The 20,455-nt window shown below is 43.8% G+C and overlaps 2 protein-coding genes across 3 annotated transcripts; one reads left to right on the top strand and one right to left on the bottom strand.

Moving 5' to 3' along the window:
- Positions 1-5,147: 5,147 nt before the first annotated feature.
- On the top strand, positions 5,148-13,325 carry abhd2b (abhydrolase domain containing 2, acylglycerol lipase b). Of its 2 annotated transcripts, none has more exons than XM_030097079.1 (10): positions 5,148-5,452; positions 6,854-7,084; positions 8,483-8,661; positions 8,989-9,156; positions 9,634-9,817; positions 9,943-10,035; positions 10,218-10,319; positions 10,469-10,538; positions 10,967-11,051; positions 12,463-13,325. In XM_030097079.1, exons 2-10 carry the CDS (start codon positions 6,873-6,875, stop codon positions 12,693-12,695), a joined length of 1,326 nt encoding a protein of 441 aa, XP_029952939.1. In that variant the 5' UTR covers positions 5,148-5,452; positions 6,854-6,872; the 3' UTR covers positions 12,696-13,325. The 2 variants fall into 2 exon arrangements, with proteins under 2 accessions (XP_029952939.1, XP_029952938.1); XM_030097078.1 differs by having other exon boundaries at positions 5,150-5,452; positions 6,851-7,084.
- A 1,864-nt stretch (positions 13,326-15,189) lies between these two features.
- On the bottom strand, positions 15,190-19,552 carry rlbp1b (retinaldehyde binding protein 1b). Its single transcript, XM_030095839.1, is given in 9 exon segments — positions 15,190-15,372; positions 15,456-15,566; positions 15,647-15,805; positions 15,888-16,066; positions 16,161-16,365; positions 16,469-16,528; positions 16,530-16,571; positions 16,573-16,598; positions 19,522-19,552. Coding segments are annotated over 9 exon segments (942 nt in total). The 3' UTR covers positions 15,190-15,243.
- Positions 19,553-20,455: the final 903 nt, after the last annotated feature.

The raw sequence follows: 20,455 nt of genomic DNA, 5'->3' as shown, positions 1-20,455 counted from the left end.
ATTTGCAGGATGCTAACCCTTGTGTATTTAGAATTTCAATCAAGCATGTCAAACATGAGGCCCGTGAGCCAAAACCAACCCACAAGAGGTTCCAATGTGACCCGCCAAAGCACCAAGCAAACTGTAAAGATTTCACAGAGAATGTTGATTTTTCTTTATTGACTATTTTCTTCAGAGTAGGAGACACAACACAACACTGAGACACAAGCTGAGCTATCATGAAGTTGGAATGAAAAATAGTAAAGTAGCATTAGTCTGAAATCCATGTTGTCAGGCTGACTTTGTAAAAATATGCATGACGTAACAGGTTTTCTTGGATATTTTCCTTTAATTTGAACTGGAAGGTTAGGTATCATTAATATTGTCTCTATGTTCAGATTGTAGAAATTTTGGTAGAAATTATTTGGTTTTGTAAAACTGTTTCCATCACATTTACTCTGCTCTACAACAACAACAACAACAACAACAACAACAACAAAACCTTTTAAGTTGAAATGAAAAAGCTATACGCCACTATTTCAAGGAGTCATTTTTCACCAGGGTTAAGGTTCGGTCATAACCCTAACCGTAAACCTAATCCTAACAGAGGAAGAAGTGAAAATAGACATTTTTACCGTTTGACCTATGCATTATTCATGGGTATTCTAAGATTACTCCACTTTCCTGATCTTGTCCAAAAACAGGCATCTTAGACTAATTCAGCTAATTGATCATGTTCTCTTTGTGAATGTGAGAGTGTCTGGTTGTCTCTCAGTCTGTTTACCTTGTGATGGTCTGGCGACCTGTTCACACTGAACTGGGATTGTTTTTCAGCTCTCAGCTGTCCTGAACTGGAAGAGTTCGGAGTGATTGGGAAGGATGTTGGACACCTTAAGGACAGCCCCATACGTTACCTGCTGTTGTCACCAGACAAGAGTTTCAGCTCATTTACATTGCATTTACTTTATTTGGCCTAGTTTAATTAAAAAAGCTTGTCGTCTTCAGTGTAGCTTCAGTCTGTCCTGACATTTATTGATCAAATGCTATAAATTGATGGTTTGTTCTTCTAAAGTTTTTTGTACGTTTCACATTAAATCCTTCTCTGAAATGCAAATTAGGGGGAACGTTTCATTGTACCAAGAGACGAGATTTTTGTGTGGGTGTTGCTTGAACTGAGATCAAGCAGTGGGTCAGAGTTGATTTTTTGTGCCTCCAGAGGGAGTGGGTGTAAGGCGAAGAACTGTTTTAATGGGTGTGAGTCTGAAAACAATGTCCAGCACTGTCAAACCCTTTCTGTCTCAATCCTTCACTTCACAAGCCTTGCAGAGATAAACTTCATTCAGCTGTATCTTTTTCATCCTGCTCTACATTTGTGGCAGAAACACAGACTAAATATAACCACAGTTACATGACCGTCATCCTCATAAGACACAATTCCTTTAATGGTCTTGAAAGTATTGTTGTTCTGAATGTATTTCTCTGTAGCTGCAAGAATATTCACACATAAACTCGACACACATTGATTGGGAGGGTGAAACTAACCCTTCTGTAGCCTAGTAACAAGCCTAAGTGATCAAAATGCAGCTTAATCTCACACATGGCTATTGACACAAGGAGAGCCGAAATGCTGTTGTACGGTCCATTTTTATCTCACTCTCCCACAGGATGTCGTCTTCTCTTTTCATGTTGATCTTAACTAATCACAGTGACCAATCCGACTTGATATGGTGCCGTGTGAAACCTGCAGCACTGTGCCTGAAAAAAAAAGGTTTCCCAAGATGATATTTTCACATGACATCAAAGCTGAATGGAGAACACCGTGAAGCAGCGCCGACCGCCTCCTTCATTACTGCTCCTTAGTGTGATGGACGGTAGGTGACGCAGAAGATGATTTGACTTCTTCTCATGACCAGCCTTCACAAAACCCGAGCCATAGGATGAGGTTAATTATTACAAGATGATGGTTAAATAAGACTTCAATGAGGCATAAGCCTGTTTGATTGTAATCCTCAATGGAATCACTGTAATCCTGTAAACTGAACATGTGGCACATGGGATCTGTACATGTATAATTGTTATAACAGTGAGGTTTCACTTCTGTCTCCCAAAGCAAAACCGACCCGGCCCTGTTTCACTTCTGTGTTCCATTTAAAAAGAAGTTTTGGTTTTAATACCTGCGAAAGACAATTGGGACTACTGTAGACAAAAAGGGAAACAAAAGAAAAAAACTTCCCAGAATTCAAATTTTGAGTAAAAAAAAAACAAAAAACAAAAAACAGAATTCTTAGTTTGAAGTCAAATTTTTGAGACAAAAGTGAGGACTCAGTCTTATTTGGAAAGGCCTTTATCGTTGTTTGTGCTTCGAAATAGCATAGCAGATAAAGAGGTAAAAAAAAATTAAGGTAGAGAGTACAGATTGGTCAGGTCATGCAGCTGATTTTCCGAGCACAAAGCTGCAAGAGGTTTGATCATAATGAGAAGAGCATTGGAGTCACAGTAAAGTAAAACAACCAAGACATACTCATTACAACGATTTTAAAAAACTGAGTTCTCTCTGAGAAATTTTACTTTAAAGAGAAAAAAAAATATATTTTCTCCAGCGCAACTTGTGTGATATTCACCCCTCTCCCATCATCCAAGACACCTGAAACAAGACACCTTTAAAGAAATCAGAAGCCAGAACTCAGTTGTTGATGTTTTTTCTTTTCTTCTTTTTTATTTAGAATGGCCCGTCCTCCGTACTAAGAAATAGCAGGCAGATGAAGCAGTGAAAATGATTAGGGTGAGAGTACAGACTGCTCAGCTGAAGCCTCACACAGCTGTTCTGCTCACAGTGTCATACTGATGCTGTGCTAATTGGGATCCCTGTGGAGCTGAATAAAACATACACTGCATGTAAACCAATAATTACCGATCGGATTTGATGCCAAAAATAACAATGAAATTAATTCAGACTGTACAAGACTGTTGCATGGACCTTTCATTTGTCAGATTGCTGTTTTATGAATATTTTACACAGCCAATACATTTCATGTGACAAAGGTCTTGAATATCTGAGGATACAAATAAATATGAAATTGTAAAGGAATTAGTAGATGTGTGTGTGTGTGTGTGTGTGTGTGTGTGTGTGTGTGTGTGTGTGTGTGTGTGTGTGTGTGTGTGTGTGTGTGTGTGTGTGTGTGTGTGTCTGTGTGTGTGTGTTCTTGTATTTCTATTCTTGTCGGGGCCAAATGTCCCCACAAGGATAGCAAAACGTGGAACGACGTGCCTTGTGGGGACCTTTTTCCGGTCCTAAGTAGGAGAAACAGTGTTTTCTTGACCATGTTGTTGTTACTGAAAAAAGTAAAAGTGCAAAAACATTTCTTTAGGGTTAGGCTTTGTTGTGGTGTGGGTTAGGGTTAGGGTAAGGGTCAGGGTTAGGGGCTAGACATGAATGGGAGTCAATGGACGGTCCCCACAAGGATAGAAATACAAGAGTGTGTGTGTGTGTGTGTGTGTGTGTGTGTGTGTGTGTGTGTGTGTGTGTGTGTGTGTGTGTGTGTGTGTGTGTCTGTGGGTAGAGAGGTGGAGGAGTTGGTGGGGGCACAAAGTCTCATTGAACTGGAAAAATGTCTAAAAGCGTGCGTCTGTTGCCTATTCCTACTTTATACTTCAAGGGATGTTATGATTGATTTAACTTTCAAAAAGTAGGCAACAAAATCTCTGACTGAGAGCATCTGGACACAGTGTGATCAAAAAATAAGTACAGACTTCTTTAACTGATGAATAAGGAGTACACTAAACCCCAAAACACTATCATACTCTGACTTACATTAAGATATACAAACATCCCGCATAGCACAGGAGTACAGGGAGACTGACCACAAGAGTGAAACATTTTGTTTGATAAATCCAGTCATTATACAGCATATCCCATTCATGCAAGGATGTCAGACATTGGGCACATGGGCCAAAAGGTGGCTCTCCAGAGGGTCCTACTCCATCCGTGTGATGTAGAGACGTGGATTCTGTGTCGATGCAGCAACAGTTCAGTTATAACACAGTAATGCTGTTTCTTGATTTTTGGCAGTTCTTTTTAAATATGCTTCACTGCATTTATTCCATTTTAATGTTTTTATTGGTATAAATACACTTGTCTTGAGTGTCATTTTCTAAATTAAGAGTTTGAATAAAGACTTCATATTTATCTGACTGCTTGGAAACAGTAGAGATGTTCAGTAATGAGGAAAAATGGGGATGTAATACACGGCGTGGTGATGCATCGAGGAATCGAATCCAATTGAATCATTAATGAGATAATGGGAATCTTCATCATGAGACCAGTGAAGATGCACGGCCCCAATGTAATGGCCTAGCAATTATTGAGAGATTCAGTTAAATCCATGCCAATGCTAAAAAGAAAAAAAAGGGCACACTGAAAGCTGCAGAAACCATGTGCTCTTGAGAAGCACGACATTTTTTTTCCCAAATCTGCCAGGACATAAAACACTGAAACTGAAAGGATTGCTCATTGTTGTTTTTTTGAAAAGCAATTCTCAAGTTTTCTGAGATAGATTATGAAAATATCTGCACTACATGATAACATTTTTAGAATTTACTAAATCCATGGGAAACCGACCTGGACCATACGCATCTGAACTGAAGTGTGTTTGACACAATGCACTAGTGGATGGCGCCCTCTAGTGGTTTAAATCGTCAATGCAAATGTCTGACTGGGTTTAGGACCTAAACTTGAGGCGTTGCATTATTACAAAGACAACCTCAGCTGTTTGTAACATGTCATACTTCAAAGAAAATCAAACATAAGTGACACAAAATTATTTGTTTTATTTGGCTCTACATTCAGTCTTTAAGTATAGTCATGACAGTCACATTAAGATGAAGCGACAACTCTGAAATCTTCCTTAAAAATAATATCGCGTAGTTTTGATGAAAATAGAAATTAACAGTTTATTGAACTTGTAAGATTAATAACTTATGGGAGTTGAAGCAGCTGTGATGAATCGGGCGTTGACACCTAACGGGAGTCTTCCTGATGGCTGTGACGTCCGTGATGTCCGGTAAACGGACGCAGCACCGACCAATGACACCGTGTCGGCTTGTTACAGTAAATTACAAGACAGAAGAGGAAGAGAGCCACAGCGCGGTTTGTGGTGGTGCCTTCAGGACCATCCGAACTTCAGCCTTGCGGTCAAGACAGATCACAACTAGTCTCCATCATAAACTATTTCTGGAGATATTCTGAAGTTGTGACAATTCCTATTTTATTGCAAAGTAAAATAAAAACTTCTTGGGATAAATAAATAATTCTTCTAACCTTTGAACTGTGGTGCGTTTTCCAAACACCGGAGCTTTTTGAGAGTCCTTGAACGCACCGTGAGCTCGAGGCTGGTCAGTGAGCGTCGCGGCTGTAAACAGTCTGAGCTCCGGGTGGATCCGACCAGAACCCGGACCGAGGCCAAGGAACGCTGCGGTAACACTGCGCTTTCTCACTAACGGATACACTTCTTGTAAAGTTCGCGCAGTTTTCTGTTGATGTTTTCACCTGAGCCTTCTCCAGAAACAGTTTTACCTGAGCGACTAACTGAGCAAAAAACAGAAAGAAACTGTCACTTAAAGCGACTTGAAACTGGAGCGGAGCTGGGTGTGTGTGTGTGTGTGTGTGTGTTTTGTCCTGTTTTAGGTTTAGTCACTCCAAATAAATGTAAAAGATATAATGACAATTACTTTTCTGTAAGTGTAGCAGTTTTTGTTTATCCTGGGGCGCTCCAGAAGTGAAAAGTTACTTTAACTTGTGTTTTCCATGTCTGATCACTGTCAGAATGTGAAGTGAAAAAGTTGCTTTAACTCGTGTTTTCCAGTTGTGATCACTTTCATTGTGGAGTGAAAAACGTGCCTTAACTTGTGTTTTCTATCTCTGATCACCGTCGTAGTGGAGTCAAAAAGTTGCTTTAACTTTTGTATTTTGAAAACATACAAATTGAAGCAACTTTTTGACTCCACTATGACAGTGGGATCACTACTGTAGTAGAGTCAAGAAGGCCAAGATGCTCTGAAATCTCTGTATTTCTCTCAATGTTAGACAGCAGAGAGTGAAAGAAAAACACTGTCACCGGTTTATTATCCAAAGTCAGGAGAGGGTATTCTTGATGAACTGTCTTTCTGGACACAGGGATCATAAGTGTGCTGGCACTGTGGTGATCTAATAAAACAGGAATGCTACTGGAACATTCGTCACCATTCACACAGTCCTTAGTCATGAGTGGAGTAAACATTTGTTGAGGGCTTTTCATTACAAAGGTGAATCGTGTACCTGAATCATTCATTTTTTTTATGACTTATAGACGCAGTATAGTTTAATGCTGGCATCTTGTACGGACAGGTCACACGGCGCTGTTATGGTTATTGCTCTTACCTCACAGGAGGAATATCCCCAGTCCCAGACGAGTCTGGGTTAAGAGGCCTGTCGGTACAGAGGCTGCATGTTCGCCTCTCTTAATCTGAAATGCTTTTTCAGTTGGAAAACATGCATTTGAGATTAATTGGTGACTTCAGACTGCCACTAGGAGTGAGTTTGTATGTGTGTGACTGTCTCTCTCTCTCTCTCTCTCTCTCTCTCTCTCTCTCTCTCTCTCTCTCTCTCTCTCTCTCTCTCTCTCTCTCTCTCTCTCTCTCTCTCTGTGTTTGCTCTGTAATGAGCTGTTGACTTATCCATCATGTACCACAATGACGGTGTTAAAAATGGATGTCTGGCTCAAACATCCGTTATTGTTTCATTCTGATTGATTGATTATTATTCTTTAGAATCTTAAAAGACATGACGGGTCAAACATATGTTGAGGTTGCTCATGACATTATTTTCCACATGCAGCAGGTCTGCCCACACCTCAACAATGACCATCCTGGAGGACGGAGACCTGCACACCTTCAGTCAGGAGCTGCCGGCCGTGTTTGACGGTGTGAAGCTGGCAGCCGTGGCGACGGTCCTCTACATCCTCGTCCGCTGTCTGAACCTGATGAGTCCCACTGCACCGCCAGAGATCGTCTACCAGGACACGCTGCTCAGCCGATACCTACTGAAGTCCTGCCCCATGCTGACCAAAGAGTGAGAACCTTTGATATTATCTTTTCAGAAATGAAAGGGTTCAGTGATCTATTGAGTTTGGACTTATCATTGAGCAGATGATTTACCTGAGATCTGCAGAAGGTGTCAGATTATATGGTGTAAAAGTAGTGTTTAAAGGTGTGGAAAAAAGTCAGGGACAACCTAACAAACATCCATCGATCTTGTATTGTACGAGGTCTGGATCCTCAGGCTGATATTGAGTGAAAGCAAGGGTCAGGATCTACTGGACGTATGATGTTTGAGATGGAGCTGCGATTCAGGGAGAAGAAAACCTCAGAGAAGGTTCATGGCTGCAGTGAAGGGGGACTTGTTGATGTGACAGAGGCAGGGGTCATGGCGAGAAGAGGGAAGATGCTCAGGACCACGGCGGCCCGTGAACCAAAGAAGAACTGGCCTCAGACACAACCTCCCACTGTCCTTGTCTTTTGGGAGAAAATCTGAGTTTGTCAGAGAAATTCCAGACACAAAATGCCCCTAAACCCTTTGAAGCAGGGATATTAATGCAGCGTGGCTGACCACTACACCACTGTGCAATAACCATACAGTCAGTAGCAAAATACCAAACTAGTGTCGTCACTGTGCTCCTTGGACGTGGAACGAGCTGAAAGAGCACCAGAATAAATGTTTTCAAAATCTATGAAATAGCTTTATGAGCAAAATTAACTTTTCTGCTCATTTTGATCAATGTGATTCACTTGTAGAAAAAAATGGCCGATACAGCGTGCTGAGAAGTACTCCTCCTGTCCTCATGAAGCTGAATGTTGATTACTTTGATTTAAATGTAGCTGCAGGTCTTTGGAGAGAAGGTATTTTTATCTAGTGGTTAAATTATTGTGACCCAGTACAGAGCGGCTATAGATTCAAGCCTTCAGGCGTACAGTACAGGATTAACACCGCAACTACACCCTGAATGCTTAGTCACAACCTCAGGTGTGTACTTATTTCCCTCTGTCTGTTGACACTGCGGGTTTGTCTGAAGGCGGTTTAAATAGCTGCTCTGCGGTGTGTTGGAGTAGGATTAAAAAAAAAAAAAAAAAGAAGTCCAAGTAGTTCGAGTGTGCCATCTGAGCCAGTGAACGACCTGCTCTTCCTTGTTATGAATAATGAGTGAGACTTATGTCGGGTTACACCTTTCTGCTGATGAATGAAAACAAAGGCCAGATATTCTTGGCGTGAGATCAGCCTCTTCCCGTCACGTCTCCACCGACAGCCGTCTGTGAAGTCACTCTGGAGTTAAGTAGCTTGGAGGTATGAAAATGTCAGCCGGTTTTGCTTGTCAGTTAAGTGTTCATGTTGTGCTTGAAGCGGTCCGTCTGCAGGCTGTTGACTCGTCTTCAGGGTGAAGTTAAACAATGCGAGTCTTGTGCTCTTCCTCAGATACATTCCTCCCTTGCTCTGGGGGAAGAGCGGTCACCTCCAGACGGCTCTCTACGGCAAGATGGGTCGTGTCAACACGCCCACGCCGCACGGGGTTCGCAAGTTCCTCCCGATGCTGCAGGATGGGGCTACAGCGACCTTCGACCTCTTTGAAGCCCTCGGAGACCACAGCACAGGAGGTGAGAGGAAAATGCTGCTCTGTCTGAAAAGTTTGTTTGAACACCGACTTAACAGAAAACAGTTTGGTGGACGTGTTTTTTTGTTTCCACATCCCTGTGCTCCTGTTTGGATCACGGACACATCGGCCTCCAGTAACAAGCAGCCCGTCCTGCATTATGCAGGAGCAGCATGAACTCTAATGAACTCCCCGGAGGAACGACACCCTGCTCCTCCGCTGCCAATTAAATCAGCACACATGACATCCGCTTTCACACCCACTCATGACTCCTCTCTACATGTTTGTGCACATTCTCTCTGCTCCGTGTGTGTGCGTGTGTGTGTGTCAGATGACATCACCATGGTAATCTGCCCTGGGATTGGTAACCATAGCGAGAAAAACTACATTCGGACCTTTGTGGATTACTCCCAGCAGCAGGGCTACCGCTGCGCCGTCCTCAACCACCTGGGAGCCCTGCCCAACATGGAGCTCACCTCGCCTCGCATGTTCACCTGCGGTAAAACCACAGCAGCACCCTGACGCGTCTATTTTTAGTGTGAATACACTGAGCAACAATCAAGAGAGTAAGATTACTGATAGCCTGTGAAGTTTAAAGACTTTGCGGATCAAATCTATAAATAATTCAGGTATTTTCAACTCGACTTTATGAAGAATATTGATCATTTTATCCCTCGTTTAGCCAGAATGGTTTTAAAAGATCTAAGATTTAAGGTCAATAATTCTAAAAATGACAATTAAACACTAATAAAAGCATAAAAACCTGAGCGTGAAAGAATTAGAGAGGAAAACCATACATCTTCATACGCTATCATCATTTGAACATTTTAAGAGAAGAAGCATTCATACCTAAATTAAACTAATGGATTTCATAGTAAATACTTAAAGAAGAGGGATTCACCTTTGAATAAAGGGCACCATGTCGACTGAAAGAACCTGAATGCGTCGTTTGTAAAGGCTTCTCTCTCGTAACCAGGCTGTACGTGGGAGTTTGCGGCCATGGTGGGCTACATCAGGCGAGCCTTCCCCCAGACGCTGCTCGTGGTGGTTGGCTTCAGCCTGGGAGGGAACATTGTCTGCAAGTATCTGGGGGAGAACCGGTCGAACCAGGAGCGAGTGCTGTGCGGCGTCAGCGTCTGCCAGGGCTACAGCGCCCTCAGGTCAGTGGACAAAACAAACAGCACTGAGATTTGAACAGGGGCAAATTCTTCAGATTCATAATGTTGCCGGTGGTCTGTTCTAGCTCTTATTTCACACCTGTATTTATGTGCTGTTGTGTGCTCAGAGCTCAGGAGACATTCTTTCAGTGGGACCAGTGCCGCCGGCTCTACAACTTTGTTTTGGCGAACAGCATGAAGAAGCTCATCCTGCCGCACAGGTGGAGAAACACAACATTTTCAAGTACAGATTAACAGTTATGTCAGTTTGTTTCATAAAATAGAAATAGTTTTGTTCTAATCTTTAGCTCAGAAAGCAATAAGCCCAGCTTACTTTTAGGTTGAACGGACTTGTTTTGGCTGTTTGTCACTGGATTAGTCTAAACGTGGTGTCGCTCCACAGGGACAGTCTGCTGAGCCTAAACTCCAGCAGCATCGCCGACGCAGACCTGAGTCGAGTGTCTGCAGCGACGTCTCTGATGCAGATTGACGACAGCATCATGAGGTGACACATTGGAGATTATTATTTTTTTAAACCCGAGTCATTCTGCATTGGGCCACTCTCTCTCTCTCTCTCTCTCTCTCTTTCTCTCTCTCTCTCTCTCTGCAGCTCTTATCTGCCTCACCGATGTTATCTCACTGTTGTTTCTGCAGAAAATTCCACGGCTACAGCTCGCTGAACGAGTACTATGAGAAGGAGAGCTGTGTGCACTACATCCACAAAGTGAGTGAACACTGCACCACTAGCCTCTACTGTCTGTACCATCTTCAGTATTGTTGCTTTGAGCAACAATACTTCAATAGAATATGCTATTATTATGGCATGTGGCTCATTTTTTTTTAATTAAAATACACAGAAAACAGTTTTAAATGGGATTGTTTAAAGTGCTATTTATTAATAGATCTGTGAAGATAGATTAATAGATCTTTGAAGAACCAGACAGCAGCATCAACAGTGTGCCACTTCATAAGTTTATATATGGAAAATGAGTTTTCTCATAAAGATTTAATTGGGGAAAAACACCATGGCCTGACGTCAGTGTCAAAAACGACCTTGTCCCACCTCCCCGATGCTTCCACTGCTTTTGCTCCTTCAAGCTGTGTTCTTCTAAAGCCGTTGAAAAGTGAGCTGACCCTCCCTCTTGTGTGCAGATCACCGTGCCCTTACTCCTGGTGAATTCCTTAGACGACCCGCTGGTTCACCCGTCGCTGCTGGCTGTCCCCCGCTCCCTCACAGGTATGTTGTTTCCGCCCAAAAAAATTCAGTCATCAGCTTAAAGTATTGGCGGTAGTTTAGCAGGAAGGAGGCTGTTGTTTGCTGCTGCCGTGAGTCGGTTCACATTTCTGAGCCGATCACGCGGAGTTACGAGTTTCTGCATTCCTTGACGGAAAATAACGCCTTATATGCCGCGCAGGCTGAGCGTCTGTGTGCCGCAGCAGCGGCTCCGGTTAACTCGCAACAAATGTGGCGTGAGCAGACAGCCTGCCGCTGGACGCTGGAGACAGTCTTAAGTGTTGATAAAGTCTTGTCACAGCGATGTGCTCGAGCCCAGACGGTCTTGTTGAATTTTTCAGGGCCATGTGATCCGCCCATGCTGCCGGATTTTATATATATAGTTAGAGAGAGGTGTGTGTGTGTGTGTGTGTGTGCGTGTTTCTGTGTTGAGGCCTCGTCTTGCCTCACTGGTTCACATTCAGAGGCCCCTCTGTGTGTAAATCACGGTGTGTAACGAGACCTTGGACCTTGACAGGTGAAATTCTAAACTTGTCCTCCACTTCAAGGAAACGTGAACGCATCACGTTGCATTTCCCTCATTTTTGCACACTTCCCTTTCAGTTATTTCACATTCAACATTCAACACCACTCTGAAGTGCAGAAGCGGATACAGACACGGAGTGTTAGTGGTGTAAAGTAACAGAAGGAGAAACTGCAGAAACAGAGGGACTTTTGTTTTGTAATGATCCCTCCGCTTTCAGAGAAGACAAGTTCAGTTATTTACCTTTGTTTTTGGCAAGATGCTTGTCCAAAAAAACTACAAAAAAAAAAAGTCTTCTGTATTTTGAATTGAAATAAAATATCACTATTAGTATATATGTTGTATAATATATGTTTATCAGCAATGAGGAGGTCAGACATCCAGAAAAAGACACTCGCTTCCTGTATACAGTGAGTCAAGCCTTCCCAGTAGGGCGAGATGAGTTAAAATTAGAAAATAAGAATTAAGCTTGTGTGTACAACAGGTGCAGAGGATATATAAAGACCTCCCAGACTTGCACACAAACTACCAATCAATGAATGAAGTGAATTTGTGAGTATATTTAACAGAGTACATACATGAATATGTTGGAGCGGCCACAGCAGCTGCAACGGTGTTCTGACTTTCTATGGTACGGTTTATTTGGAGAAAATTATCACTCATCAGCACTCATATATATTCATAATATCGTTCCAGTATTCCCTCAGCTTTATGAAATGTGGCAGGTGAGCAAGTCGCACACTTATGAGCTGATAATAGAGTTTGTCTGGGTTGTGTTAAATGCAGAAAGTACACTAAAGGTAACCAAACATCTGAATTATTACAGATATGAACATTTTCTTTACAACAAAAACCTCAGTCTTGAGTTTTTTTCTCGATCTTCCTCTACAGAAAAGATGCCCAATGTGATGTTTGCCCTGACCCAGCACGGAGGCCACATGGGCTTCTTCGAGGGCGCGGTGCTGCTCCCCCAGCGCCTCTCCTGGATGGACAAGGCCATCGTGGAGTACGCCGACGCCATCTGCCACTGGGAGAAGAAGAAGAGGTGGTCGCTCTGTGAGAGGAGCGGCCACGGAGACGCAAACGTCTGCTCGCTGAACACAGAGGCGACGCACAGCGGGTGACCCACACACGTGCGCATGCACATGCACGTGCACAACTTCCTGTGTGTGCGCTTGCTTTGCACACACAGGCTTTCCTGGGACATGTGCGTGAGTTAGACTGAGTGCAAGAGGACGAACCGGGCGGGAAGTGGAAACACCGCAGCAGAAGATTCCCTCTGCTGAGCTGCTTCCTCCTCTTTCGTTTAGCTTCTAGTCAAACGGCGGCTCGCCCTCTGCAGGCTGCTGCTTCTGCAGGTTTAGCAGCAGGCTGAACGAAGCGCGGCGAGAGGCGTGAATATGTCCTATGAATTCAGTCAAGGAAGAAGAAATCTACCGAGTCATCCAAGTGGATTCTGTTCATCCATATAAAACTCTCTGACGGCCTCGCCAGGACTCAAGTGCCTTGATATGAATGCTAATGCCTGTAATAGTTTGGTTTCTGATCCCAGAACACTAATTCCATGGTTTAGCATGTTGCTCATGTGGGCAGACTGAAACTCACCGTATCTTACCAGAAGTGCCCGTTTGACACTTTGCACATTAGTTGGCAAGTGATTAATGCCACAGCTTCCTGTTTCTTGTCATGCAGTGATTAAAATCCTCTCTCCGAAATGAAACTGTTAATTACAAGATAAATGTTCTGACAGATTTCGTTTTATCTCAGCTCGGTGATATTTAATTTCCTCTAAATGAGAAGTATTGCAGGAGATTTCGGCTCTCAGAGCAAGAGGACAGTTTTCTTTTAGATTTTCTGCAGAAGCCTTCCTTTGAAAGCGAACCTTCTTTGCTGTTTTTGTTTTTAAGGAAACAAGACTTCCCAGCTTTCAGCAGAGTATCGATGTCACTTGCTTAGTCTGGAGCTCCTGCAATATCCATGACCTTCACTGTTCTGAAACAAGCTTTTTGTGACTGATTGTTGTTTTTTTCACTGCAACTCTTCAACAGGGCTTGAAGGATTATTTGTTAAAAGGACTTTTAGTTGTATTTATTTGTGATAGGGTGATCATTTTCGTGTCTGTGGTTCACATGAGCGCTGAACTGTGTTAGCTCTGTTTTGACCACCTTTGTTCAGTCACATCACTAAAACATGAAATGGACTTTTTTTAGTAAGCCCGATGAGCGCTTGATTTGTGTGTTTCTATCAGATAAGGTGTCATTTCCAGTTTCCCCTTCTGTGCAGCGGACCATCAGCTTTCATAACCAAATGAGTCAGGGCTTGAGAATTTGTTAAAGCGGTTTAAAACCTGTAAAACTGAGCGAACGGAGCTGCGGATTTTCTTTTATTTAACTGGAACATTGGCACTTTATGGCAGGCAGCTGTAACATCCTCCAAACACGGCATCATTCCTCCAGGAGCTGCTCCACCGTGCCTTAAAGCTGCACACAACAGTACATCGAAGCTGCTGTTTACACTGGTTATTGCTGCAGAGCAGCTCCGATAAGTCTGTTATCCAGGCCAGGAAAAAAAAAAAATACAAGAACTGGGTCAAACTGTATTTTCACATACTTTAACTGGAAAACGATAAAACTCTGCACTAACACGAGGTGTGAAGCTGTTGTGCAGAAACGGCTTCTCTGGCCTGCGGTTTGGTTCATGGTGGCGTTCAGAGCTGTCTGTGGCGTGCGTGACTCACAACTTCCTCTGAGGAAGATCCTGTCAGGTGTTGCTGAAAAGCAGCGGCCTCCTCCCTGTATTTTGAACCTCTGGTACTCAAGTTCAAACGAATGTAACTTATCAACCATGAAACACACACCCTGTTAACGTGCCACTTCTCCAATAGTTCCTATTGCCTGACTTTTCTCCGCACTTTAATAAATACATGTCTGTTTTGCACAAATATCTGTCTCTCTTCATTTTTTTAAAATAAAAGTCAGTGACTCCAGTGATTTCTTTATATACAGTTTATTGTACATTTATCGACATTGTCATGAGTACTGGTGCACCGGGTATCACATTTGGGTGAAACATCATATAATATATTATTGAAGAATAAACAAACAAGCAAAAAAATAACATGAGAGAGACAGGCACTTGTAAGATCAGCCTTCCAGAGGAGATGAAAGCCAGAGGAGAGAAACTAAACGGTGTGCGGGTCAACTTCAGGCCAGACGAAGCACAATTTAAAGGAGGAGGGAGACAAGATGTGTCCGTTATTATCCGCTGCAGTTTGAATAGTCACTACATCTTTTTTTAATTCAAGGGCAGATTATCATCTGCTTCAATCACCGCGATTGACGACTGTTCTTCTGAGCACATGTCAACGTTTTAAAACTCAGCAGGTTGTTTTTCATCTTGCGCTGTTGTAAAAGGTGAAAATGAAGGAAATTTTCACAGCCGAATCTGCCAGCGTGTCAGTTAAATGCAGCTTAAGTAGTTCAGGATAAATAAAATGGAAATCTGCCTCTTGAAAATGGGAAATCCTGAGGTGCTATTTGGCTGTTTACATCCGGGCTACTCTAAACCATCTCCTACATCCGCACAGCTAGATTTGACTCTCCACAGGCATAGGGTTTGTGGTGTTTGTTACGGAATGGCTCTCGATGTTATTGGCGAAGGGAGGGAAGATGTTCAGTCGAACAGCTTGGCCGCCATCGCCTTGCCGTCGTACTTGGAGCCTTTTCCATCGAACTCGGAGGGAAGGATGTCGGCGTCAAACTCCTTGTAATAGTTCTCCAGCTCGTCTCCGTGAACAAACACCTAAAGCAGGGAACAGCGGCTGGTTAGAGACATTTCACAACGTTTCCCTCATCTTCGGTTATTTAGGCAGTCATGTGACGCACCCGCTCCAGCAGCTTGCTCTTCATGAGTGGCTTGACCACGTTGTAGGTGGTGGTGAAGTACCAGGGCTGGTGGATGAAGTGCACGGCTTTGAAACGAGCGGGGAAGGAGTCCTGGAGGGACAGGGAGGAACCGGGCTCAGCGCTCGGTGCGTTTCACAGTTGATGAAGATATTCCAGCGACGTTGACCCACCTGCAGCATGTCCACCATCTTCTTGAGCTCGGTGGGTTTGATTCCCGACGCCTGCTGCATGGTGAAGCCCTTGAAGTTCTCGATGATGCAGAACCCGTTGATCTGAGTCTCCTCGTTCTCCAGCAGCTTCTCCAGGATCACGCAGTAGGCACGCAGGATCTGAGCACACACACACACACACACACATTATACTCAGCGTCATCGAGGCCCCCTCTTATACTGACTTCATGATATACGACACCTCATCAAAGGTGATCTCCTCGTAGTCCCAGTTCTCGATGTTGAAGAGCAGAACCACGCGGCCATACTTGTCCCTGCTCTGCAGGATGCCGGGGTATCCGGCCTCGATGGTGCTGCGCACGGCCTCCGGGGTCAAGTTCTCAAACAGCTCGGGGTAGTCCTTCCTGAAGCGCACATACCCTGGACACAAACGAGGAAGCTGCTGTCAACCTCTGCACAAACTGTTCTTCATCAGAGGCAGTCTCATCCTGCTCAGACGGACGGGTCGACGGACCCTTCATGAGGTCGAAGGCCCTGGGGACGTCGTATTTCCTCGCGCGGATGAATCGGACCAGCAGACTGTCTGGCTTCTCTCCGAAGGTGTCCTGCACCCCCTTGGCCAGGTCGTCGCCTCCGTCCGCCTTCTCCTTGATCATCGCCCGCAGCTCCTTCACCGCAGACACTCGCTTCTCGTCCGTCTCGTTCAGCTCGTCCTTGGCCTGCAGAGGCACATGCAGCCGTATTTCACATCTCTTGATGGTTTCAGAGCATTTAAACTCCGATCTTAGACGGATGTGTTGCAGTGGGAGCCGGGGCTGCCACCTTCTGCCTGGTGTGGTCCGGCAGGTTGGCGCACGGTCCAAACACCGGCCCGTGGTCCTTGAACAGTGAGTCGCTCCAGCTTGGCCCTGAGAGCCTGCTCCTCCCTCCGACACCATGCGGTAGGTTCCCTCTGGGGGGGGGGGGGGGGGGGGGGGGGGGGGGGGGTGGGAGGGGGGGGGGGGGGGGGGGGGGGGGGGGGGGGGGGGGGGGGGGGGGAACGACAAGGCAGATTGAAACACAAGAAGACACACCCTGCGGCGTTTGAGTGTTCTCAGTGAATATGATCAATATGCTTACAGGGAAACTTATTCTCAGTGTGACTAGAATATCACTGGAAAGCTGTTCTACATTATACTATTTATAGCTCAGAAACTCAGGTAGACTGTATTCTTCACACTTTTATGATAAACTAGGCTGGAGTTAGACAAAAGACTGATAAACATGTCTTTTGAATAATTCAGGTGGTGCCATCAACACAGAAGAGAAATTGTACGAACTCAATTCCTACTTGTGATTGTTGGCAGCTGAAGCTATGCAAAGAAATAGAAGATGATTTAACAAAGCATCACATTATTATAACTGAAAATCTGCTGAATTTTAATATTAGTAAAACAGATTCTTTATTAATTACCCGAAGAAGCTAAAAACTTTGTTTTGATGCAAAGCATGGATGTTTTATTAAATGAGCAGTGAAATTCTTCAAATTAATTGGGACCAAATTAAAGCGGGGATACAGCTGCTGGACACACACACACGCATGCACACACACACTCCTATCCAACTTCTCCACATGAAATTCCATGAGTAATCATGTTCATTTCAGGCTGTTTGTTCTTTAACTTTGTGTTGTGCTACACCTGAATGACAACAATTCCTTTGAGGTTAATTTGTTGCAATATGTTTTTTCCTGTAAAGCAGAAGTCAAAACCCCTCAACAGCTGTCCAAGGGACATTGAAAAGCAGCTGGAAACTTGTGCAATTGACTCCAAATAATTTAATTAGAAAAGCCTTAAAGCTAAACGAAGCAGTGTGTAGTCCTTCCACAAGACTCACTCGAGCTGCATGAGTTTAAAGATCTGTCCGCACAATAAAATCTAATCCACGTGAGGCAGGCTGCAGGGCCGTGATCAATAGGACCCAGTGTTTGGTTAATCTCCCTCACATGAGTCTAACAAAGCCTGTAAATACACAGTAAGGCCTGCGAGCGGACCTGAGGCGGGGATCAGAGATTAGCAGCTAAAGCGACTGTAGCTGTTGATGGCTCCAGCAACAATAGGCTTTGGTCTTGGGAAAAGTTGAGCCGCGACTGAATGCGAGCGAGGAGAAGATGAAGAGATGTTTGTCGTAACGGAGGCGACTCTGTGAGGGTGGAGAGGACTGACTGGACGATCAGTTCTGCTGAGACAGTCTGAAGTGAGAATACTTACAACCACAGCCATGTCTTCTGCTTTCCGGAAGAACTTCGTGCAGCACTGGGAGGAAACAAGAAGGATTTTTGTTATTCTACATAAATCCATCAACAACAACAACAAAAAAAAAAGTGTACCGTGCAATCCAAAATAATCCTCTTCATCCCATCCTCTCTGCTCCATCAGGGCACCTTCAATTTTCTATATTTAGCTCTTGTCCACTCCTGGTTGATTTATTGGGATTTAAGGAGGAGAGCCTTTCTGTTTCGTAATCAGCATCTCTAAAGCTCCCAGCAGCGATCAGCGACTCCGCTCCCCGGAAGAGGAAGATTAGACTGAATATGTACAAAGGTGTAAACATGAACACTGATGTAGAACTAAATGAGAGGGTCTGAACAGAGGTTGTTTTTTTTAAAGTTTAGCGGTGAATAAAATACAAATTATTGTCCTAATCTGACAGCTTCACTGACATTATTATAGATTATGAGACTCCGCTAAGAGGCGCTGTTACGGGATGAAGAAGTTTTTCTGTATAACAGCACAGGAGCTGTGAGAGTGTTTCTGTCCCCATCTTTCCATGATGCACCGCCTGAGCAACGATTTCTTTCTCATGAATAAACAAGCAGCTCATTGGTTCATATTTACAGAAACAGTTTGAAAACGCTTAAAGATAGCGTCAGAGTAAAATGAACAAAAACAAAGCCACAGAGGAGGACGAGGACGAGGGGGAGGCCGAGTCCCTACCTGAGAGCAGATGTGGAGTGGCTGGCGGGGAGTCGCGGCGGTCTGTGAGGAGCCGGGCGGACGGGACCTCTGATTTGTAGCGCCGGGATTAGTGGCGTCACACCAGATTACACCCAGCAGATTTCTTTCAATCAGCATAAAAAGTTGCAGGGGTGGAGTAAAAAAAAAAAAAAAAAAAAAAAGGGGGAGTTCAGTGGTGGAGGTTACTCCCATGATGAACGGCGGCAGCGGGGTGGGGGTGGGTTGGGGGCGACGCCTGTGCATGATGTAATGTTTAGTGCACACTTTAGGTAAGAGGTGATTTAAGGGGGGTGGAGGGATTTGACTCACATTCCATCGAGACTTGAATGGAGTGAAAAGTGACCATTGTGACGGCGCTGGTTTCTGCAACGTGAACACACTCAGGTGAGAGGAGGGGCCGATCCCAATGCTCCGCTTCACATGTTTACATACTGAACCGCCAGCCGTCAGGATCACTTTCTCCCAGGCGAATTTGAAGATCTTCCAGCTGATACATACATGCCATTCCCAGATTTAACGTCTTCTGTGTTGACCCACGGCTGCGAGGAGTGAACACTTCTGAGGAATGACAAAAAAGTGACCCAAAAAAATTGCAGTGACCTTTGACCCATGATCATGAAAACAGCTCCATCCTCAAAGGAAATTGAATGTTGGATGCAAACTGCTTGATTAGAGGCTCTGTATTTGATATTTTTGTGATTTCAACTGAGTCTGCAAGATTGTTCGGTTCCCTTCAACTCCCACAGCGTTCAAACACCGTATTTGTTCTTTGGTGAGGAACACTTGTTTGTGTGGGTGAACTATTTTCCCATCAAGGACGTGTTCTTTCCTGTAATCAGTGTTTTATGGTCACAACACGTTCAGAATCCATCATCACACCTGGTAACCTCCTCATTTCTTGCAGAGACATGGCGATGACAGAACATATGATAAAATAATGATTCACTTCTGCTCAATTTGGATTTTTTTAGATTCAGTGTAAAAAATGACAAAGCACAGCAGATCTGCTGTAAACTTCTCATAAATGCAGACAAACAGATTTGTTTTGGACTTTTGGTTTGGAAAAACACATGTGGCTCAAAAGCAACACCTTATTCGACCATAGCGCCCACAAAGAAGTGACAATACACACTGGAGACACATTTATCAACATGTACATTGACAGAGAACTCTATGAAGTGCTTCTTACAGAAATCCACTTTGGAAAGTATCTCAATAGAAGCTACTCCTGTGTAGTTTTGATCGGTTTTGAACATCCCGTCGATATTATCATCAGTCACTGGCACATGATGAGCTTTTCTCTTACTATTGTGACTTCATAAATCTATTGAAATTCCACTGAGAGGTCCCTGAAATGTTCCACTTTCAAATATGATCATAGGTGCCTTATAAAGATTATTTTATTTGCTTCAAATTTGTCATTGGCTGCGTGAAATTCCCAGACAGTGGATCCAGATACCTGAAATATATTATTCCTCATTGGACCCATTACGGAAAAGTAATCCAACAAATATTTTCAACAAATATCATCTCCACACAAGAAGGCAACACCCAAACCAGCACTTATTGACAAACGTGGGAACATATTAAGCTATTTTGTGAGACTTACCAGTGGAAAAAAAACTGTTTCTTTTGCAATATCATCGTATATCTGTGCCTCAGAAACGCTGAGAAAAACACAATTCACCCAAAATACAATAATATGATTGTTGTAATGGTGCAAAGTCTTCATCACATCTGCACCATCTTCTTCTTGAGCTGCAGCTGACGGAGTTCAGACTCGTTGCGCCTGCAGTGTGTTTTCGTGCGTTTT

Source organism: Salarias fasciatus, chromosome 7 (assembly GCF_902148845.1).
Source record: "Salarias fasciatus chromosome 7, fSalaFa1.1, whole genome shotgun sequence".
NCBI lineage: Eukaryota > Metazoa > Chordata > Actinopteri > Blenniiformes > Blenniidae > Salarias > Salarias fasciatus.
Note: the sequence above shows the minus strand (reverse complement) of the source record. Positions and strands in the feature narration are given on the sequence as shown.

Bases quoted from the DNA above. Each gene is read 5' to 3' on its own strand.
- abhd2b (XM_030097079.1), top strand. From the start codon at position 6,873: ATGACCATCCTGGAGGACGGAGACCTGCACACCTTCAGTCAGGAGCTG. The intron at 8,662-8,988 runs GTGAGAGGAAAA...TGTGTGTGTCAG, and splicing joins CGGAGACCACAGCACAGGAG to ATGACATCACCATGGTAATC. The intron at 10,539-10,966 runs GTGAGTGAACAC...TCTTGTGTGCAG, and splicing joins GTGTGCACTACATCCACAAA to ATCACCGTGCCCTTACTCCT.